Here is a 16952-nt window from a genome sequence, read left to right as displayed (position 1 = left end):
CCTGTGCGTCCGGAGCCTGTGCTCCGCAGCGGGAGAGGCCACAACAGTGAGAGGCCCGCGTACCGCAAAAAACAACAACAACAACAACAAAAACAGCTTACAGTATTATCTATCCTTGTGTTTACATGCTATCTCTTCAACTGGATTGTAAGTTTAATAATTACTTTCTTTTATTTCTCTCAGCCCCCATAGAACCTAACTACTTTCAAGATGTAGAAGCTCTAGACAAAACCCAGACATGCCATGTGCATTCATCTCTGAAGCCTTGCTCATGCCCCAGTCTTTCGAAGCCCTGTCCTTCAACACTCCCCAGACTACGCCATAGCATTCAGTGTCTGCCATATGTAGACCCTAATCACAGACCAGTGCAAGTGCTCATTATCTTTTCATGAAAGGATGAGCCTGGTTTTCCCAGTTAGAGTCCCTTGAGAGCTCTATAAGCTTCCCCTCTAATCTCCTTTGCAGTCTGGCCCCCAGCTCTCCACCCCACCAGCTTCTAGCCCGGTGTCTTATACACAGGAGACAGCAAATTGCTTTTTACCAACCATGTCAGATTGCTGAGCAGTAGATCTGACACATGGGCTGGGAATTCAGATCCCAGCTGGGCACCTAACTTGCAGAATACATGGGAGCCACAGCAAGGGGAATTCCCACCCCAAAAAGAACTTGGAAAGAGGCAAGATATTACTTTTCGTGTTTAAATTTACTACCACTCTATCACACATACATTTTTAAAAATTTCTGGGCTTTTTAGTTATTTAGTTACATGTCCTGATTTTTAGTTATTAAACATGAGTGTGTTCCAATGAAGAAAATAACTTTTTAGGTACATTAAAATTACTCCAATCTTACCCTCCACGCGTGAACTCTTTTCACTTTTCTATCTTCGTGATCCATCTTTGTCCATATAAATTCGTATTCTCCACAGACACAGCATAACATTGCTAACAGTTTATACTCTACTGTGATTTTCTTTCTTGGTATTGTATCATGAATTTTTTTTTTATATTTCCTCACAGTTATTGGGTCATTTCAATGGCTGCAAAATAGTCTATCTGGTACTCACACTGAAGTTTAAATGGTTTGATCTTACTCCTCATAAATTTGTCCCTCATTTTGTGATTGGTGCTCATAATCAAAGGTGACAAGATTATTCTTCGTTATTGTTTACTTACATTTCAAATATACTCACAGGTAGAGCCAAAACTCCATTCGTTAATTAGTCAGGAAGCATTATTAAATTTCCATTAATATGTCTTTGCTGTTCTATGTCTAAGGTGAGGATTAAGTAGACTACTATGCAAACTTTATTCAAAGCAGCCCTTTACATTTCTTTCTACGTGGAAAATACTTAGTAAATCAAGATTGCAGCGTCGCGCACAAGCGCATCTAGGCCGTCAGCGTGCCCTCTAAAACAAGAGCAGCACCTCCCTTGATGTCAACTCGTCCATCAGGACGCAGGGAAATCTTCAATTCTCCTCCCCGGCTGGAACACTGAAAAGCTAAAGAAAACAAAACAAGTCACAAATTAAGATCATTTTCACCCTTTTTAATTAACAGGACATAGTGAGAGACCACGTATTACAAGCTCTAGAATCCTCCCCGGTCAGTTTAAAGAACACATTCCTTCAAACAGACAAAAACAAAATAAATGAACAAACCAAACACAAATACATAGACACAGAGAACAGAGGGTGGTTGCCAGAGGCAAAGGGTCAGGGAGGGGCAGGGAGATCAAAATGGGTAAAGGGGATCAACTGTACGGTGAAAGATGGAAAATAAATTTTTGGTGGTGAGCACGTTGTAGGGTATATAGAAGCAGGAATACAATGTACATGTGAAACTTATATAATGTTATAAATCAATGTTACCTTAATAAAAATCAATTAATCTTAAAATTTTTTTAAAATAGAATGCATTCCTTCATCTGTGCATGGTATTGCCCAGCCCACCCCATTCTCCTGAGGACTGAGACCACAGACGCAATTTGACCCACAAAATACACAGCTCTACAGCTTCGCTTTCTGAGCCACTTCCTCTATTACTTCCTGTAATGCCCCAGACATACCCTGCCCATATAGCATCCTCCCTGGCTCTGTCTAGGAGAAGGCAAGCACATGTGAAAAGACAGAGGCTAGGACTAAAAGTCTAAGAAGATAAAGAGGGGTGCTCTTGGCCCTTCTGAAAAGGCCCCACCTTCCGAGGTCTGAATAGGACAAAGGGAGTTCTTTACTCATTGCGGTTAGCAAGCAACCACACTTGTCAGGCAACCATGAGGCACAGCCTCAGGCTTCCTAAGTTTAGGGGAGTAATTAGGCTCACCAAAGAAAGAGAACAGCCACCGTGCTATTCCCAAATCAGGGTCACAGAGGCTTAACCATCCCACTAAGTAAGAACCTCCATCCTTGAAAGTCAAACTCCTACTTTGATTGTGTAGCCTGTACCACATACAGACTACTAGCTACGTAGTACTAGCTGTGTAAATTCCACTGGCTGCCATTTATTATCTCTGCCTCAGGCAACATGTAAATCACTAGGAGACTTGGTTCCAAAGCAGTTTGTTTGATTTAATCTCATAACTAGCAATGGCAGTAAGGAACCTTGGTAATCATCCAGTCTCAACTTGTCACATTATAAATAACCTTTCTGGGCCAAAGTTACACAGCTAGTTAACTTTATTCAACAAACATTTATTGGGTACTTACTGTATTAGAAGTGTGCCCTTGTGTTGGGAGAGACAGAGGTGGAAGATGTTTGGGGTGGAGGATGTTTTGAGTAGAAGGTTCAGGGGGAAGGAATTTGAAACCTCTCGTTTTCACGTGGGTGATAGTTAACATTTTATTACATATTCAAGTGGATAGTACATATGAGAAGAGCTACTAGCTTCAAGTTAATCAAATTTTTTAAAATTTGAAAAAGAACTGTCCTACCGTGCATGGCTTTCTTCCCCAGTTGCTGGGACCAGTAGCTGCTGAGAACAGTATGTGCAGACCCTTAAAAGAAGTGAAAAGTTATGGTACAATACCAAAGAAAACAGGGGCAACTCTGTGCTAAGTTCATAAACAATCAACTATTCACTTTGACTAAACCTTAGATGACTTAGTCATTATGTTGGCCGTGGCCACAGCCAAGTGTGGAATTAAGGATGGAAATAGAAAGGAAGACATAGAATTTACGGCTAACTCCTCCAAACGATGTATCCGTTGTCTTATACTTTCTGAAGGCTGAATTAAACTGTAGGTTTTAATTCTTGTCTTGTCTACCAGTTCATTGTCAGCCCATGGTAGAATCAAGGTCTTCACATAAATCTGTCTACATCTTTCAAGGGAAAAATATCTCCTTCCTCTTAGGACAAACATGAAAGAAAAGGTGGAATTCTGACAAAAGGCTATATTTCCCACCAAGTCAGCATTCACAGGTTTTCGGTGCCAGAAGAACTTTCTTTTAGTGAGGTATTTTTTCATATGATTGTGCCCTAGGTTTAGATCAGAGAATAGATATTAAAATGAAGAAACAGGGCTTCCCTGGTGGCGCAGTGGTTGAGAGTCCGCCTGCCGATGCAGGGGACACGGGTTTGTGCCCCGGTCCGGGAAGATCCCACATGCCGCGGAGCGGCTGGGCCCGTGGGCCATGGCCGCTGAGCCTGCGTGTCCAGAGCCTGTGCTCCGCAATGGGAGAGGCCACAACAGTGAGAGGCTGTGTGCCGCATAAATAAATAAATAAATAAAATGAAGAAACAAAATGTAAAGTAATAACTGACAGAAAAGTCTTTGGGAGAAAAAAAAATGGTTTGGAAAAGGTCTCTCCTTCAGGAAAACTTACTAATGTTATGGGAGGTCCACATAGGGTGCCCAAGCATCCCAGTATGCCTGAGACTGTCCTGGTTTTAGAACTGAAGATCCTGTATGCTGAGAAGTCCTTCAGTCTCAAGCAAACTGAAATGGTTGGTCATCGCTGCCCTTCCCACTCTAGAAAAGCATTATTACAGGGGGAAAAACTTGCCCTCTGTAGTAATTAAAATCTTTGGGAAGCAGCTGTGCAAGTGTAAGTCCACTCAGAACTTCTTTTCTATTGGGGAGGGTTGAGTTGGACCAACAGCCGCTGGGCATTTTCCTGAGTCTTTAAAAGTGCTTGCTTGCTTGCTGAGCTTTGAATTTCACATATTTTGTTCCTCAGAGTAACTAAGTCAAGGCCCTGAAACCATCCCAGCCCCTGCCATCTGACCAGAACAGGAGGCTCACAGTCTCTGCTCAGCCTCCTTTTACCCTGGCCACTATCCCATCCACCAGCCTCCTCCACCCAGCATCCCCCCTTTTGCGGCTCAGCCCATTCTTCTCAAGGAGGATGAAAGTACGAGGCTTCACATTTTTGCCCATCTTTGATTTCATCCCTCTGCTTCTGTCTGGTAGAAGATCCTGAATACCCACGTTCCTGAACCCATCCCACCCACTTTGTGGGCAGGTCAGGGAAATGAGGAGGGGAGGAAAAAACAAAACCACTATGCCTGTCCCAATTTCCCACCAGCAGTCCAGGGCTTGATTCTTCAAAAACCAATTCTTATCTAGATCAATGATCATGTAGGCTGGTCACTGAAAAGGAAAAAAGGCTTTGGGAATGTAGTGGACATTGGCCACTGGATTTTGCAAATGGCAGCTCTAGAAGTGTTGGCTCAGGGAGCCAGTTTTGTTGTTATTATTAAAATACCTAATAGCTATTGGGCACTTACCATGTGCCAGGCACTGTGCTGAGCACTTAACATGCGTTGTGTTTACATAACCTATGAGGTATTATCCATATTTTATAGCCATGGAACAAAAGCTTTAAAAAGTTAAGTCAGGGACTTCCCTGGTGGTCCAGTGGTTCAGACTTTGCCTTCCGGTGTAGGGGGTGTGGGTTCAATCCCTGGTCGAGGAGCTAAGATCCCACAGGCCTCGCGGCCAGAAAAAAAAAAACCTCCAAAACATAAAAATCGAAGCAATATTGTAACAAATTCAATAAAGACTTTTTAAAAAATGGTCCACATCAAAAAAAATCTAAAAAAAAATGTTAAGTCATTTGCCCAAGGTCAACGGCTAGGAAGCTAGGATGCAAACCCAGGCTGTCTGACACTAGTTTAATCCTGCTAGACTGTCTCCTTAACTCTGTGTTTTTCACATGAGACTTCAGTGAAGGGATGGGGGAGGGGGAGGTAGGGAAACAAAGGCAGCTCAAAAACCAAACAACCTGAAAGGTCACGTGGAGGGCACATAAACAGCTACTTGTTATCCTCCTCCCTCCCCACAGTTTAGCCCTCTTCAGGACTCAAGTCAAAAGTACCTGTTACGGGGTCTTCAGCCAAACCAAACCATGGAGCGAAATATCTGGAGTAAAAGTCAAACGCTTGAGTCTGCCCATCAGGCTCTCCCTTGATGGTGAGAATGAGTCCTTTCACCTTCCCCGTGTTTTCCACTTGCGGCAGATTCTGTGTGTTCACTTTCAGGCTCTCCAGAAATGACCTTGTTCATAAACGGGGTGGATCAGGACAAAGCCATTCAATAGACTACTCACTACCCACACTCTGTAAAGCAGGCCAGGATGCAGCTTGCCAAATGGCTCACCAGGAGGGGAACAAAACTCTCTGGCTGTGTAAATCATGGTTTGACAGAACATGGCACAGCCAGACCAAGCCAGAGCTATAAATCTGGGTGCTCGGTCTTCCCCAGGGTGCTGACGAAGCCAAAAATCTTGTTTACCTGTTGTAAGTATCACTGAGCCGGACCAGGAGCTTTCGGGTATCTGGAGAATAGCGGATGTCCTGAACCAGTGTGTCACCTATGGCAGTCTATGGAGACAGACCAAAACCTCCTCAGGAATTTATGAATTTGACCCATGTTTGGAGAGCAACCTCCCATGAGCGTCTGCTCTGTGCCTGGCACACCCAACATCTCCAATCCCAGGAGTTTCAGGTCAGTTTCAGGACTCAAGGTATTGCTCAAGAAGGCCAGTTTCCTGGCAGCCAGAGACCTTGATGACGGTTGAGTTTACCCTCTGAGTTTAGCCAAAGATAGGCATTGTTCACACGTGGTACTACGTGCCTCAACACACAACTCCTTCAAGTGGGTATTTTCCCCACAGATAAGAAGATTCAGAGAGGCCCAAGGTCACACACACACACACACCCCTTGACCCAGGTCTGAGGGGCCCTGGAGTCAAAGTTCTGAAGTACTACTGTCTACTATCTGTAGAGGTGGGGGCTTCATGCCTGCCTCTTGGAGTTGTTGTGAGGATTAAGTGAAATAATATGTGGAGTTCCTGTAGCAGTAACTAGAAGCTTCCACATGGGAAGGACTCAGGGCCAGCAGTCTGACTGGAAGTGGGGACGAGGGCACTTGTCTCAGTGCTGCTCTGCTTGGCAAGCTCGCTGTTCTCACGCAGACTGTATGCTACAGACCAAGAACGTAGCAACATTTTCTAGAGATACCTTGATTCACCCTTTACCGGGCTGCACATAGCCTCACTCATATCCAAGACACTGTATGTTTGTCTTGTCTTTGCTGGCTTGGGGTGTTGAGGGAGATTATGAGGGGACAAAAGCCCCTCTGAGTCATCCTGTGGCACCACCACCAGCTGCCTTCAGAACAGACAAGAGTTACACGGTAGTTGTCTGGTTGTCACTAGGTGGCTTCAGGTTCTCTAATCTTCTTTAGTGACTGAGGTGTTCTAGGTCCTATGGCCAAGACTCCCTCTGCCATGGGTGATGCCTGGAATGTCTGCCTCTGTGACCACTGCTGACCAATGTTCCCCCCACCCAGAAATGGGAACGCCTACAGCCCGATCCCATCTGCTCTCCGGGACCTCTCAGTCTCTCTGAAGGGTCATCCAGCCCTTCTCTGCATGGATTCTTATGTCAATTTGAAAGTTTAATTCTCAGCTGAGAATCTTATTGCCAGTTTCTAGGAACACGAAATGACAATACTCCCAATAAATAACCCTTCATCATCCTCATTTTACAAATGCCGATCCTGAGGCTTAGAGAGATCACGTTAAGCTCTTTCTACCATGAACAAGGTCTAGCACTGTGAATATTTTCCATTTTCTTGCCAATATGTTTAAAGTAGTTCATTTATGAATTTGGCTTGTCTCCCAAAACCCAAGCCATAGGTAGAGCTGAGAGTAAAATCAGAATCCATGATACTTGCTTATACTCTGAAAAGTTAAAGCAAAACACTAAAGAGATTATAAATGCTGAGTTGAAAATTCACTGAGAAATACCATAATATGCCATTTTACAGAATCATTTTTTCTCATGGCTGCCCTTGGCCTGGTCCTGACCTGGGCCCTTCCTGCTCTACAAACTAAGCACCTGGCCATCCAAGGCTGTTCTGGCCTTCTGGAATCTCTGGGAGACAACTGTAGTGCCTGCTGCACTGGGTGGCAGTGAGAATTAAGTCAGATAATACATTAAAACACTTAGGGCTTCCCTGGTGGCACAGTGGTTGACAGTCCGCCTGCCGATGCAGGGGACGCGGGTTCGTGCCCCGGTCCGGGAGGATCCCACATGCCGCGGAGCGGCTGGTCCCGTGAGCCATGGCCGCTGAGCCTGCGCGTCCAGAGCCTGTGCTCTGCAGCGGGAGAGACCACAACAGTGAGAGGCCCGTGTACCGCAAAAAAAATAAATAAAAAAATGAAAAATCACTTAGTGCGTGGCACTGCACAGGGGAGACTCAAAAATGTTCATTGTCATCATCGTCATCATCAAGCCCCATCCCCACACAGACCCTTGAGGAGGCCAGTCTATGTATCTTGTCTTTTCTATCGAGGTTCCCATGCTTTCCTGCTCTCTTCCATCAAAGCACAGCCCTGTCATCTCAGGCGTATTCTCTACTAAAGACATCAGGACACCAACAGCTGCCAGGCAATTTCCACTCTTTCTTTTCACTCTCAGCCTGCCACACGACAGTCTCCCCTTCCCCACCTTTCCATGGAGGCTAATCGGATAATGAAGAGTCAGGGAAAACTGGTCAACCTTCTCACTAAATAGATTCAATATTATTTTTCTTTTTTTTTTTTTCTGGCTGTCGGGTCTTTGTTGTGGCACAAGGGCTTCTCTCTAGTTGTGGCACACGCACTTCTCTCTAGTTGTGGCGTGTGGGTCTTCTCTCTCTAGTTGTGGCTCTCGGGGTCTGTAGTTTGTGCACGACGGCTCTATCGTTGAGGTGCACGGGCTTAGTTGCCCCAAGGCATGTGGGATCTTTGTTCCCTAACCAGGAATCAAACACCCATCCCCTGCATTGTAAGGTGGATTCTTTACCACTGGACCACCAGGGAAGTCCCTAGATTCAATATTAAATTCAAATCTCAAATGCACAGTGCAGTATTCAACCAAGCTTAGAATGGAACACTTGTACTGGTAGAAGGCCTATCTGTTGAGATCAAATAGTACCAAATCTTTGTTCAAACGATAAAAGATGATCATATCACACGGCTCAGGTTTGATTCTTTTCACCAACCTTTATCAATTCCTCCACTTCACGGAAGTCCTAGATTGGGAAAAAAGACAAAACTACTGTAAAACAGGAAAGCTGTCAGTTTACGGCAATAATTAAAAAGAGCTGGGAATTCCCTGGCAGTCCAGTGGTTAGGACTCCATGCTCTCACTGCCGAGGGCCTGGTTCAATCCCTGGTCGGGGACCTAAGATCCCATAAGCCGTGCAGGGCGGCCAAAAGAAAAAAAAAATTAAAAAGAGCTGACCTGGGGATGGGCTGGATAAAGAGGCAGGTCCAGGACGATACCATCCTCTTCTCTTCTGGCCTTTAGTTCCCCACTCAGAGTGACAAAGGTTAGGGTGCTATTCATGTTTTCTGACCAAAAAAAGAATTCTATTTTGTCAACTAGAAAACTTTTTGAAAGGAATCAAGAAATAGGAAAATAAACATTGTTATATAGTTGCATGTCTGTTTTGATCACTGTTATGTAGTCTTAGATTCTCTGGCAGTGTTGTCCTTTCCAGTAAAGGGGTCCCAGGTTTGGGTTACTGGGGTCCTAAGTGGAGAAAACTCTCACTGGATTCTAACTTGAGAACCAAGAACATAACTGATTGGACTTGACATCATGCTGTGCCCTTGAAAAAATTATTTAATCTCCTTAAACCTCAATTTCCTCATTAATAAAAATGGGGTAATAATTAAAACTATACTAATTTCATTTTACCAATAAATTGGGGGTAATAATTAAACATAGCTCATAGGGATGCTATAATGTTTTCTAATGCAGATTTTTAACTATCCCCCTATAATACTATAGAGTTATAAACTCTACTCGTTTAAGATAAGCCAAAGGGATGACAAATAGAACATACAGGTTATGTACAACAGTCTGAGATGAACAAATCAAGCTTACCATAAACAAACCAAACTATACATAAAATCTTGATTTAAAGATTAGATCACCAAACCTGATATAATATCCCTTCATGTTACTGATACAACTTGGGCCACTTACCTCAGTGTGGGTAACATTTTTAGTGAAAACAAAGATTTGTGACTTAATTCTTTTCTCTTCCCTAATATTTCTGTAATGCTTAACCGTATCTCAAAGGTGAGAAAATTCAGCACTGCTGATTAACTTTCACAAAATTAAATTTACATTCTGAAACCCAAAGTTTAATTCTTCTCATTATAATTGGTGTAAGACATCATTATTTACAAAGCGTTTTCTCATCGAACCTGAGGCCCACCCTGTGGAGGCCTATCAGGCCTTTCTTTGGTGCTACCACTTTGCAGTTCAACTTCTCCCTGTGTTCAATTCTGCTTTCTTTACTCCCTTAACAATACTGATCTCAAGAACACTGCCCCCAATTCTTCTGGCATGCCAGTGTGTCTCAGAGTCTGCTTTCTGGGCAAACCTGACCTATTAACACCTTCCCTTATCATCCCCACCTAAGTTGCTCCCCCAGAGAACTTCTTTTTCCAACACCCTACTCCCCACAGTTACCCCTCTGTCATATCATCCTGTTTATTTCCTTGTTTAACTTTCTGTTTGTTGTCTACACTTATTCATGGTTGCTTCCATCTTCACTTTTAGGACATTTCCAGGCATCACTCTGCCCCATTCCCACAAAGCCCTGATCTTTATCTATTATACTAAGTGTAGCTGAGATGGAAACAGGTAGGATTAAGGTGCTGCATCCTCTCTTCACAGGGTAAATGTATACAGCTGGGGCTCATTAATATTTAAAGTTCAGAGTAAAAAAGCTCCTATTGTGAAATGAATTTCAATGTGGGTGGGGACACATTCGGGGCAAAGTTATGTCTTTTGTTTCCCCAATGTCAGATCATGTTAGACAACTATTCTGCCTTGCAAGCTCTGCTCCTGTGTCTGTCACAGAGACCAGAGAGCTCCTATTTAGAAGAAAATGGCATTCCAGGAAACAATGACCATGGCTTTCCAACATGCATGGTACATACTCTGAAAGATCAAAGTGTTATAGAAGCTTGCTGTTTTTGTTTCTGCATAATAAATCGCATGAAATAAACTTTGCAGTGTCTTTATACCAGTCACTTTAGTTCACAGGAAAGAATGTGTGAGAGTTTTAAAAAATATTTGCTATTTGCTAAATGGTAAGTTCATAAAAGAAAATCATGTTACTTATTTTGTGAAACAGCACAGCTGCAGAAGCCAGGGTAGCGTGGCCACAGAGAGGAACCTCACTCACTGGTGTAAACCACCTTAATCCAAAGCAGAAACCTTCAGAGGAGAAAAAACCAAAGAGAGACGAGATCATTCCCATACAAGGGGGTCATAAACTTTTCATTTTCTTATTCTTTTCTAAATATTTCATTAGCATGATTCATCACTGAAACATGTGAAAGGAGGAGCAAAGTCTAGGCAAGCCTCCTAGGGCCCCCCAGTGCTAGATCTGGAGCTGAAACACTCAAATTCACCAACACCTGCTCCCCCAGATGAAATGAAAACCAGATTAGAAGCTACCCCTCTCCCTCCTATCTGCATGCAAATAGTAAATGGACATTTCCCTTAACTATCATCCCCCCACTGGAAAAGCAGCTTTTTGTGCCATTCAGGAATGGTTAAAAAAAAAAAAAAAAAAAAAAAAGCGTATTTACTTTGTGTAAAGTTGTCAGTTGGGTGTAGTTTTTGGATAAAAGCAGTTTCAGAGAGATTCATTTCCTTTGCAATTTTTTGGTGCATGTCTTCATCCAATTTCTAAATTAGAAACAAAAGGTTATTGAGACTCCAGAAACAAAAATCTGACTTCCTTGGATAGCAACTGCCACTAGTAAATAACAGTTTATTAATATTAAAAGTTATATGCCTAAAAGGAAATAATCACCAAGGAATTCAAGGCACTTTTATAAAGATGGTTTTTCAGAAATCCATGCATGCAACCATGTGAAAGAGCTGTGGATGTTAAAAGCTAGAACAGATTATAAAAACCTACCCGTCTGGGCTATCCTTTGTCAGATTATTATCTAGTCTATCTGAGAGCATGTGTTCTCTTCTAAAAATAATTTCTGCAAGTGGAAACTCCACAATCTCTCTTTCCTGTTGGATGAAGAGATGTTAGGTGCCCCATTTACGCACAGTTCACTCCCTTTCATGAGTCAGGCCTCAGGCCAGAGATCACCTCCTCCAGAAAGCCTTCCAGACTACTCTGTCTCTTCCCCAGTGCTTAGACCACCTGAAATTACTTGCTATGTCCTTTTAATGTCTGTTCCCCCCACCTCTGACTCTGGCTCTATGAGAGCACCAACTGTGCTACTTTGCTTTGTCCTGATTTAGAACAATGCTTTTATTCATCCTGGGATGGAAGGAGAATAAATATTTGCTAAGAGAATAATTATCCAGTTAACCTTCATTTTAAAAACCCTCAATATAGATATTTTTATCCACTTACAGATAAACAAATTAAACACAGAAAGTTTGTGTAATATCCTAAGAACACAATACGTCTAATAAATGGTAGAGTGATTAAGAATGTGGGCTTTGCAAATGGTAAGAACCAGTGAATCTAGAGGAAAAGTATATAGATATTCATTCTTGAAATTTTTCTTAAGTTTTTTAATTTTTCAAGATAAAACAATTTTTTTAAAGTGGGCTTTGGAAACAGACATAATTGGATTTGTATCCTGGGTCAGCTCCTAGAAACAGTGCAAGAGTGGGCAAGTCATTTCACCTCCTGGAGCCTCTGCTTCTATGCCTTTAAAGTGGGAATAACAGTACTTAGGTCAAAGGGTTATTGTGAAGACACATACATACTTATATATGCATACACAGGCATACACACATTCCTCTTAACTCAAGGGGAAAAAATTTGCTGAAGCATGAATTTTCTTTTTGAGAATGAAAAGCAATTTTTTAATCAACAAAATGATCACTACTTAGATTTTGAATTCTAAAGAAATCTCAAGACATTAACTATACTCCAATAAAAATTTATTTAAAAAAAAAGAAATCTCAAGACAAATGCATTTTTGCTTTGGCAAAACTTACTATTCTTGAGCTCCTGAAACCCAGAAATAAGAATTATACTTTATTCTAATAAATTCATAATTCACTTATCTGAGTTATGCAAGTTAAACACCCTTGTCTTTTAGTTGATTCAAATTCTTTTGAAACACTTTCCATATACTCATATAACATTACAGATATGTTTACCTATTAAAGTTTCTGTATTGAAAAAAAGGCATAAAACAGCAGTTGTGAAAAATCAGTCATGATTTTTAAAATATCAGCTGATGTAAAAATCCTAACAGGAGACTTACTAAGGGTTTCTTAAAGGAGCTCTGTATTAAAAATCTGTAGAGGCTCTGTAGTCCTACAGAAAGAGAAATCACTTAAGAAATAGATACTTATTTTCGGAAAAAAATAACACAATGGGTTTTTGTTTGTTTTTTACTTACCGTTCTTCTTTCAAAAGATTGAATCCAATAATGCATATAAAGTGCTCATCACAGTGCCTGACGCATAGTAAGTACTTGATAAACATTACCTTTTTTTTTTTTTTGTGGTACACGGGCCTCTCACTGTTGTGGCCTCTCCTGTTGCGGAGCACAGGCTCCAGATGCGCAGGCTCAGCGGCCATGGCTCACGGGCCCAGCCGCTCCACGGCATGTGGGATCTTCCCAGACCGGGGCATGAACCCGTGTCCCCTGCATCGGCAGGCAGACTCTCAACCACTGCGCCACCAGGGAAGCCCACATTACCTTTCTGAGTGGTTCAAAGCCAGTGCTTTAACCTGCCACACTGCACTGCCTCCCCATAACAAGGAAATTATTATTATCCCTTTAACAGGCTGCAGGCAAGAAAACCAATGTCTATCAGATAGAATGGACTCCTGCAAGCAGAATCAATCACTGAGTGCCATGCTAGGCCACCAGCATCAGCACCATTCCCAAGGGAATGTGTTAGAAATGGAGAGTCTCAGGCCCTGCCCCAGACATTCTGGATCAGAATCTCCATCTTAACCAGAAAGCAGGTGATCCGTGAGCACATTAAAGTCTGGGGAGCCCTGGTGTATAAGGTATGGTCCTGTGGTCAAGGGCCTGAGCCTCTCAGTTGAGGAGTCAAGATACATACAGAAATCAACAATGGATTTTGACATTAAGTACTCTAGGACTTTAAAAGTGAGGACTTGATGTGGACGTAGAAAAAGGGAAGATTTTGGTGAGTTGAACAGGAAAATGTGGGCAAAAAGCTTTGTATTGGGGACGCTTCTTGGGCAAATCACTTGACCTCACTTCTTTCTCCTTCTGTTAAATCTTTGACACTCTAGGATTCTGTAAGCTAAGGTAAAGAGAATTAGGATGGTAGGAATGAAGTGGAACGAGCACATGTCACACCTCTGGGCACCTGTGGGCCTGGGGAGTGAGAAGTCCCACCTGAGTAGAGGAGGGGGTTGGGTGCTGCTGAGGCCAACAAGGCAACAATGTTCAGAAGTGAACTCAACAGGTCACTGGCCTGTTGAATGTTCTCCATGGAAACTGGCCCACCTGCCTGTGCATATAACACCTGAGAGAAACTCAGAGCCATTTAATTCCCCAGTGCTGAGTCTGCAGTCACAGGCCTCAAAGGTGATTGAAAGGTTGATGAAGAAGAGCCTGGATTTGCCTCCTTGACTGCAGGAACCTGCAGTGCCTGCCAGTCCTTCCTGTATCTGATCTGGCCAAACTCCCTATCCTTGTCCTTCCTTTCTTTGCCTATTGCTTCCCGTGACCTTTAGGATCAGAGTCTCTAAAAGTATTAAAGCATTTCACATTGTAGCCAAGCTCACCATCTATTGGTAATAGATTCCTTTGCAAATGGGCTTTTTTCCACATCAGCTAAAACACACACTTCACTGACCACCAACTCTTTAATCTTCTCTGCTTTGGTATATTTCACCAATTACAATTTGAATTTCTATAAGTGCAATTTCTGCCCCAGAACACTGAAATGCACCTGCTATTTGCCTGAGGGGCCAGAGACATTGTAGAAAGTATGATAGTAGCAGCCCTCAATGTGCACATGTGGCTAAATTTCTACACTGGAACCAAAGATCAAAATAATGGTGAATCATGAGAAGATTAATATTGCTTCAACTTGGAGAGCTTTAGGAAAAAAAGAATGAGACTACGTTCATTCAAAATACTGAATTTTGGTTCCAATAATGTTTCCATTTTACACTACAAGCTTATTTTTAAATGTAACATAATAGTTTCAAACCAAACCGATAACTGTTAGTTCTCTTGCTTTAATATCCATTTCCTCTTGCCAATTTCACATAAGTCAAGCTTCCAGCAGCAAAATTAGAGCCATGTTTGTTTTTCTGCCTTCCAATGTACTGCGTTGGGACACTGAGATTCCATCACTGTATGGCCCGCAAAAGATTAATGATCAGAAAATCAGAGTAAAGTTTTAAAATACTCCCACCTTGTGGCAGTTTAGAAGTATGACAGCCTAAACAGGACAGTCCTGCTCTGTTCATTTGTCCCTCTGCTTTCCTTCCAGCAACGGAAAAGCACTTGTATGTAGAAAGTTCTAAATCATCTAGGAATGGGAGATTCCTTTCGAGGCACTTGGGTTTCCGATTGTAAAGTTATGTCCACACAATGCAGCACTCAAACTGCAGGCCATCTTCAGTTGCTTCTAATGGATCTTACGGATGCTTAGTCCCTCCAGCTCCATCACAGAACCCAAAGCACATACTCACTTTGCATACCCTGCCCACCCCACCCTACCAATGAGAACAAAGGATGAATAACTGTTGGCTAACTAGAACTCTTAGAAGGAGATTTTGCCATAATATCACTGATTATAATATTTTCACTTTCACTCAACAGATATCTATTTAGTGCCTCCCATGTGCTAGGCCTTGTGTGTTGGAACAAGTCAGAGTAGATTAAGATCTCATGGAATGTACAGTAGTGAGAGAGACAGGCATTGAATGAATTACAACAAGAGTGATGCATGTTATCAACTGGGAAGGGGTGCCATGGGAGCACATAAAAGGGGAAGACATCTAGTCTAGTATTGAGTAGAGTGGGTTAAAAGCATGGGCCCTGCAGTCAGGCAGACCTGGGGTGGGATTCTGAAGTTAGCCATTTAAGCTTCTTCTGCCTCCATTTTCTCATCTGTAAAATGGGGATAATAATAATAATAAGTCCTACTCATAGAGTGGTTGTGAGGGTGAAATGAAATAATATATGAAAAGAAATTAGCACAGTATGTATCTGGCTGAACTTGCCTGAAGTCACTGCCCTCAAAGCTGAGAGTTATGTTCTAGAAGCCAGTGAGGATACTTGGGAAGCAGAAATTCCTACATTAACATTTCCTCTTCCTTTGTGTTGCTCTCTTCCCTCAAATACTCGGCAAAGGAAAACACTTCAATGTCCTAGAAGAATCTTCTCTGCACTTTACATCATTTTTCTGGGCATAAAAATGAGAAATGAGGTTGTAACCCTCTAGAAACCCCAGGAGCCTCTGACCCAGTGTGGTCACGCTGAGCCAGTAATCCTCTCTCTAAGGAAGGGCAGCAAGTTTGGAAATGGCCACTGCCCATGAGTTAAAGCATGGATTGAACACAGCATTGCTATACACCTGTTTTTCTTTAAATATATAACCCACCAAGCTGTAAAAGGGGCTTTTGGTCATCCCTAAATTTAACCAGAAAAACCAGAACAGCAAGTACTTTAGGAACTAAAATTAAGCATTCCTCTTTAGAAGTGTGAAGCCAGGGACTTCCCCGGCGGACCAGCGGTTAAGAGGTCACCTTCCAAAGCAGGGGGTGCAGGTTCAATCCCTGGTTGGGGAGCTAAGAGTCCCACATGCCTCAGGCAGGGCCCAAAAGACAAAACAAAACAGAAGCAATATTGTAACAGACTCAATAAAAACTTAAAAAAAAAAATGTGAAGCCGATCCTCCTTGCTGTCACGGGAAATGATTAGTAGTGTTTAAAAGAATAGAAACACACATATATGAATATTACACTTAATCCTAGCACAGTGTCCAGCTTATGGTAGACAGCCAGTAAAGGCCAGTTGAATCGGGATAAATAAATATACTGGGCACACAACGAAGTTGTTTTTACGAATAATTTAAACAGGAAAACTCCAGAATAAGCCTCTCTTTAGAGAAGGTATCTTCTGAAACAATGGTTTTCAACTGGGGGCGATTTTTGATGGTCATGTCTGGGGGAGGAGGAGAGACTACTGTCATCTAGTGGGTCAAAGCCCAGGATCTGCCCAACATTTTACATGACGGCCTCACACAATAAAGAACTTTCCAGTCCAAAATGTCAATAACACTGCTACTGAGAAGCCCTGCCCTAAAAACACACAAACACATACATACACATACATATACACACACACAAAATGACAACAAAAACAAAAAACCTTAAGGCTTTGTTAGGATATGAAGGAGAATAAATATGGCTCCCTACCTCTGTTGATATGTTATTTTCACTAAACAGTAA

General features: G+C 42.3%; 1 protein-coding gene across 5 annotated transcripts in view; it reads right to left on the bottom strand.

Annotated features, from left to right (window-relative positions):
• Positions 1–511: 511 nt before the first annotated feature.
• PBLD (phenazine biosynthesis like protein domain containing) overlaps positions 512–16952 on the bottom strand; it is a 42662-nt gene continuing 26221 nt past the window's right edge. For all 5 annotated transcript variants that reach the window (XM_081250740.1, XM_081250741.1, XM_081250742.1 and 2 more), the window contains exons 3-10: positions 11104–11203; positions 10628–10726; positions 8732–8841; positions 8490–8519; positions 5733–5821; positions 5317–5495; positions 2931–2993; positions 512–1502 (exon numbers count right to left, since the gene is read on the bottom strand). In XM_081250740.1, coding sequence (XP_081106866.1) covers positions 1390–1502; positions 2931–2993; positions 5317–5495; positions 5733–5821; positions 8490–8519; positions 8732–8841; positions 10628–10726; positions 11104–11203 — 783 coding nt within the window. In that variant the 3' untranslated portion in view covers positions 512–1389. The remainder of the gene's footprint in view (positions 1503–2930; positions 2994–5316; positions 5496–5732; positions 5822–8489; positions 8520–8731; positions 8842–10627; positions 10727–11103; positions 11204–16952) is intronic.

Source organism: Mesoplodon bidens (genome assembly GCF_964165515.1).
Source record: "Mesoplodon bidens genome assembly, chromosome: 1".
In the NCBI taxonomy this organism is placed as follows: Eukaryota; Metazoa; Chordata; class Mammalia; order Artiodactyla; family Ziphiidae; genus Mesoplodon; species Mesoplodon bidens.
This window is presented reverse-complemented; position numbering and strand designations above follow the sequence as displayed.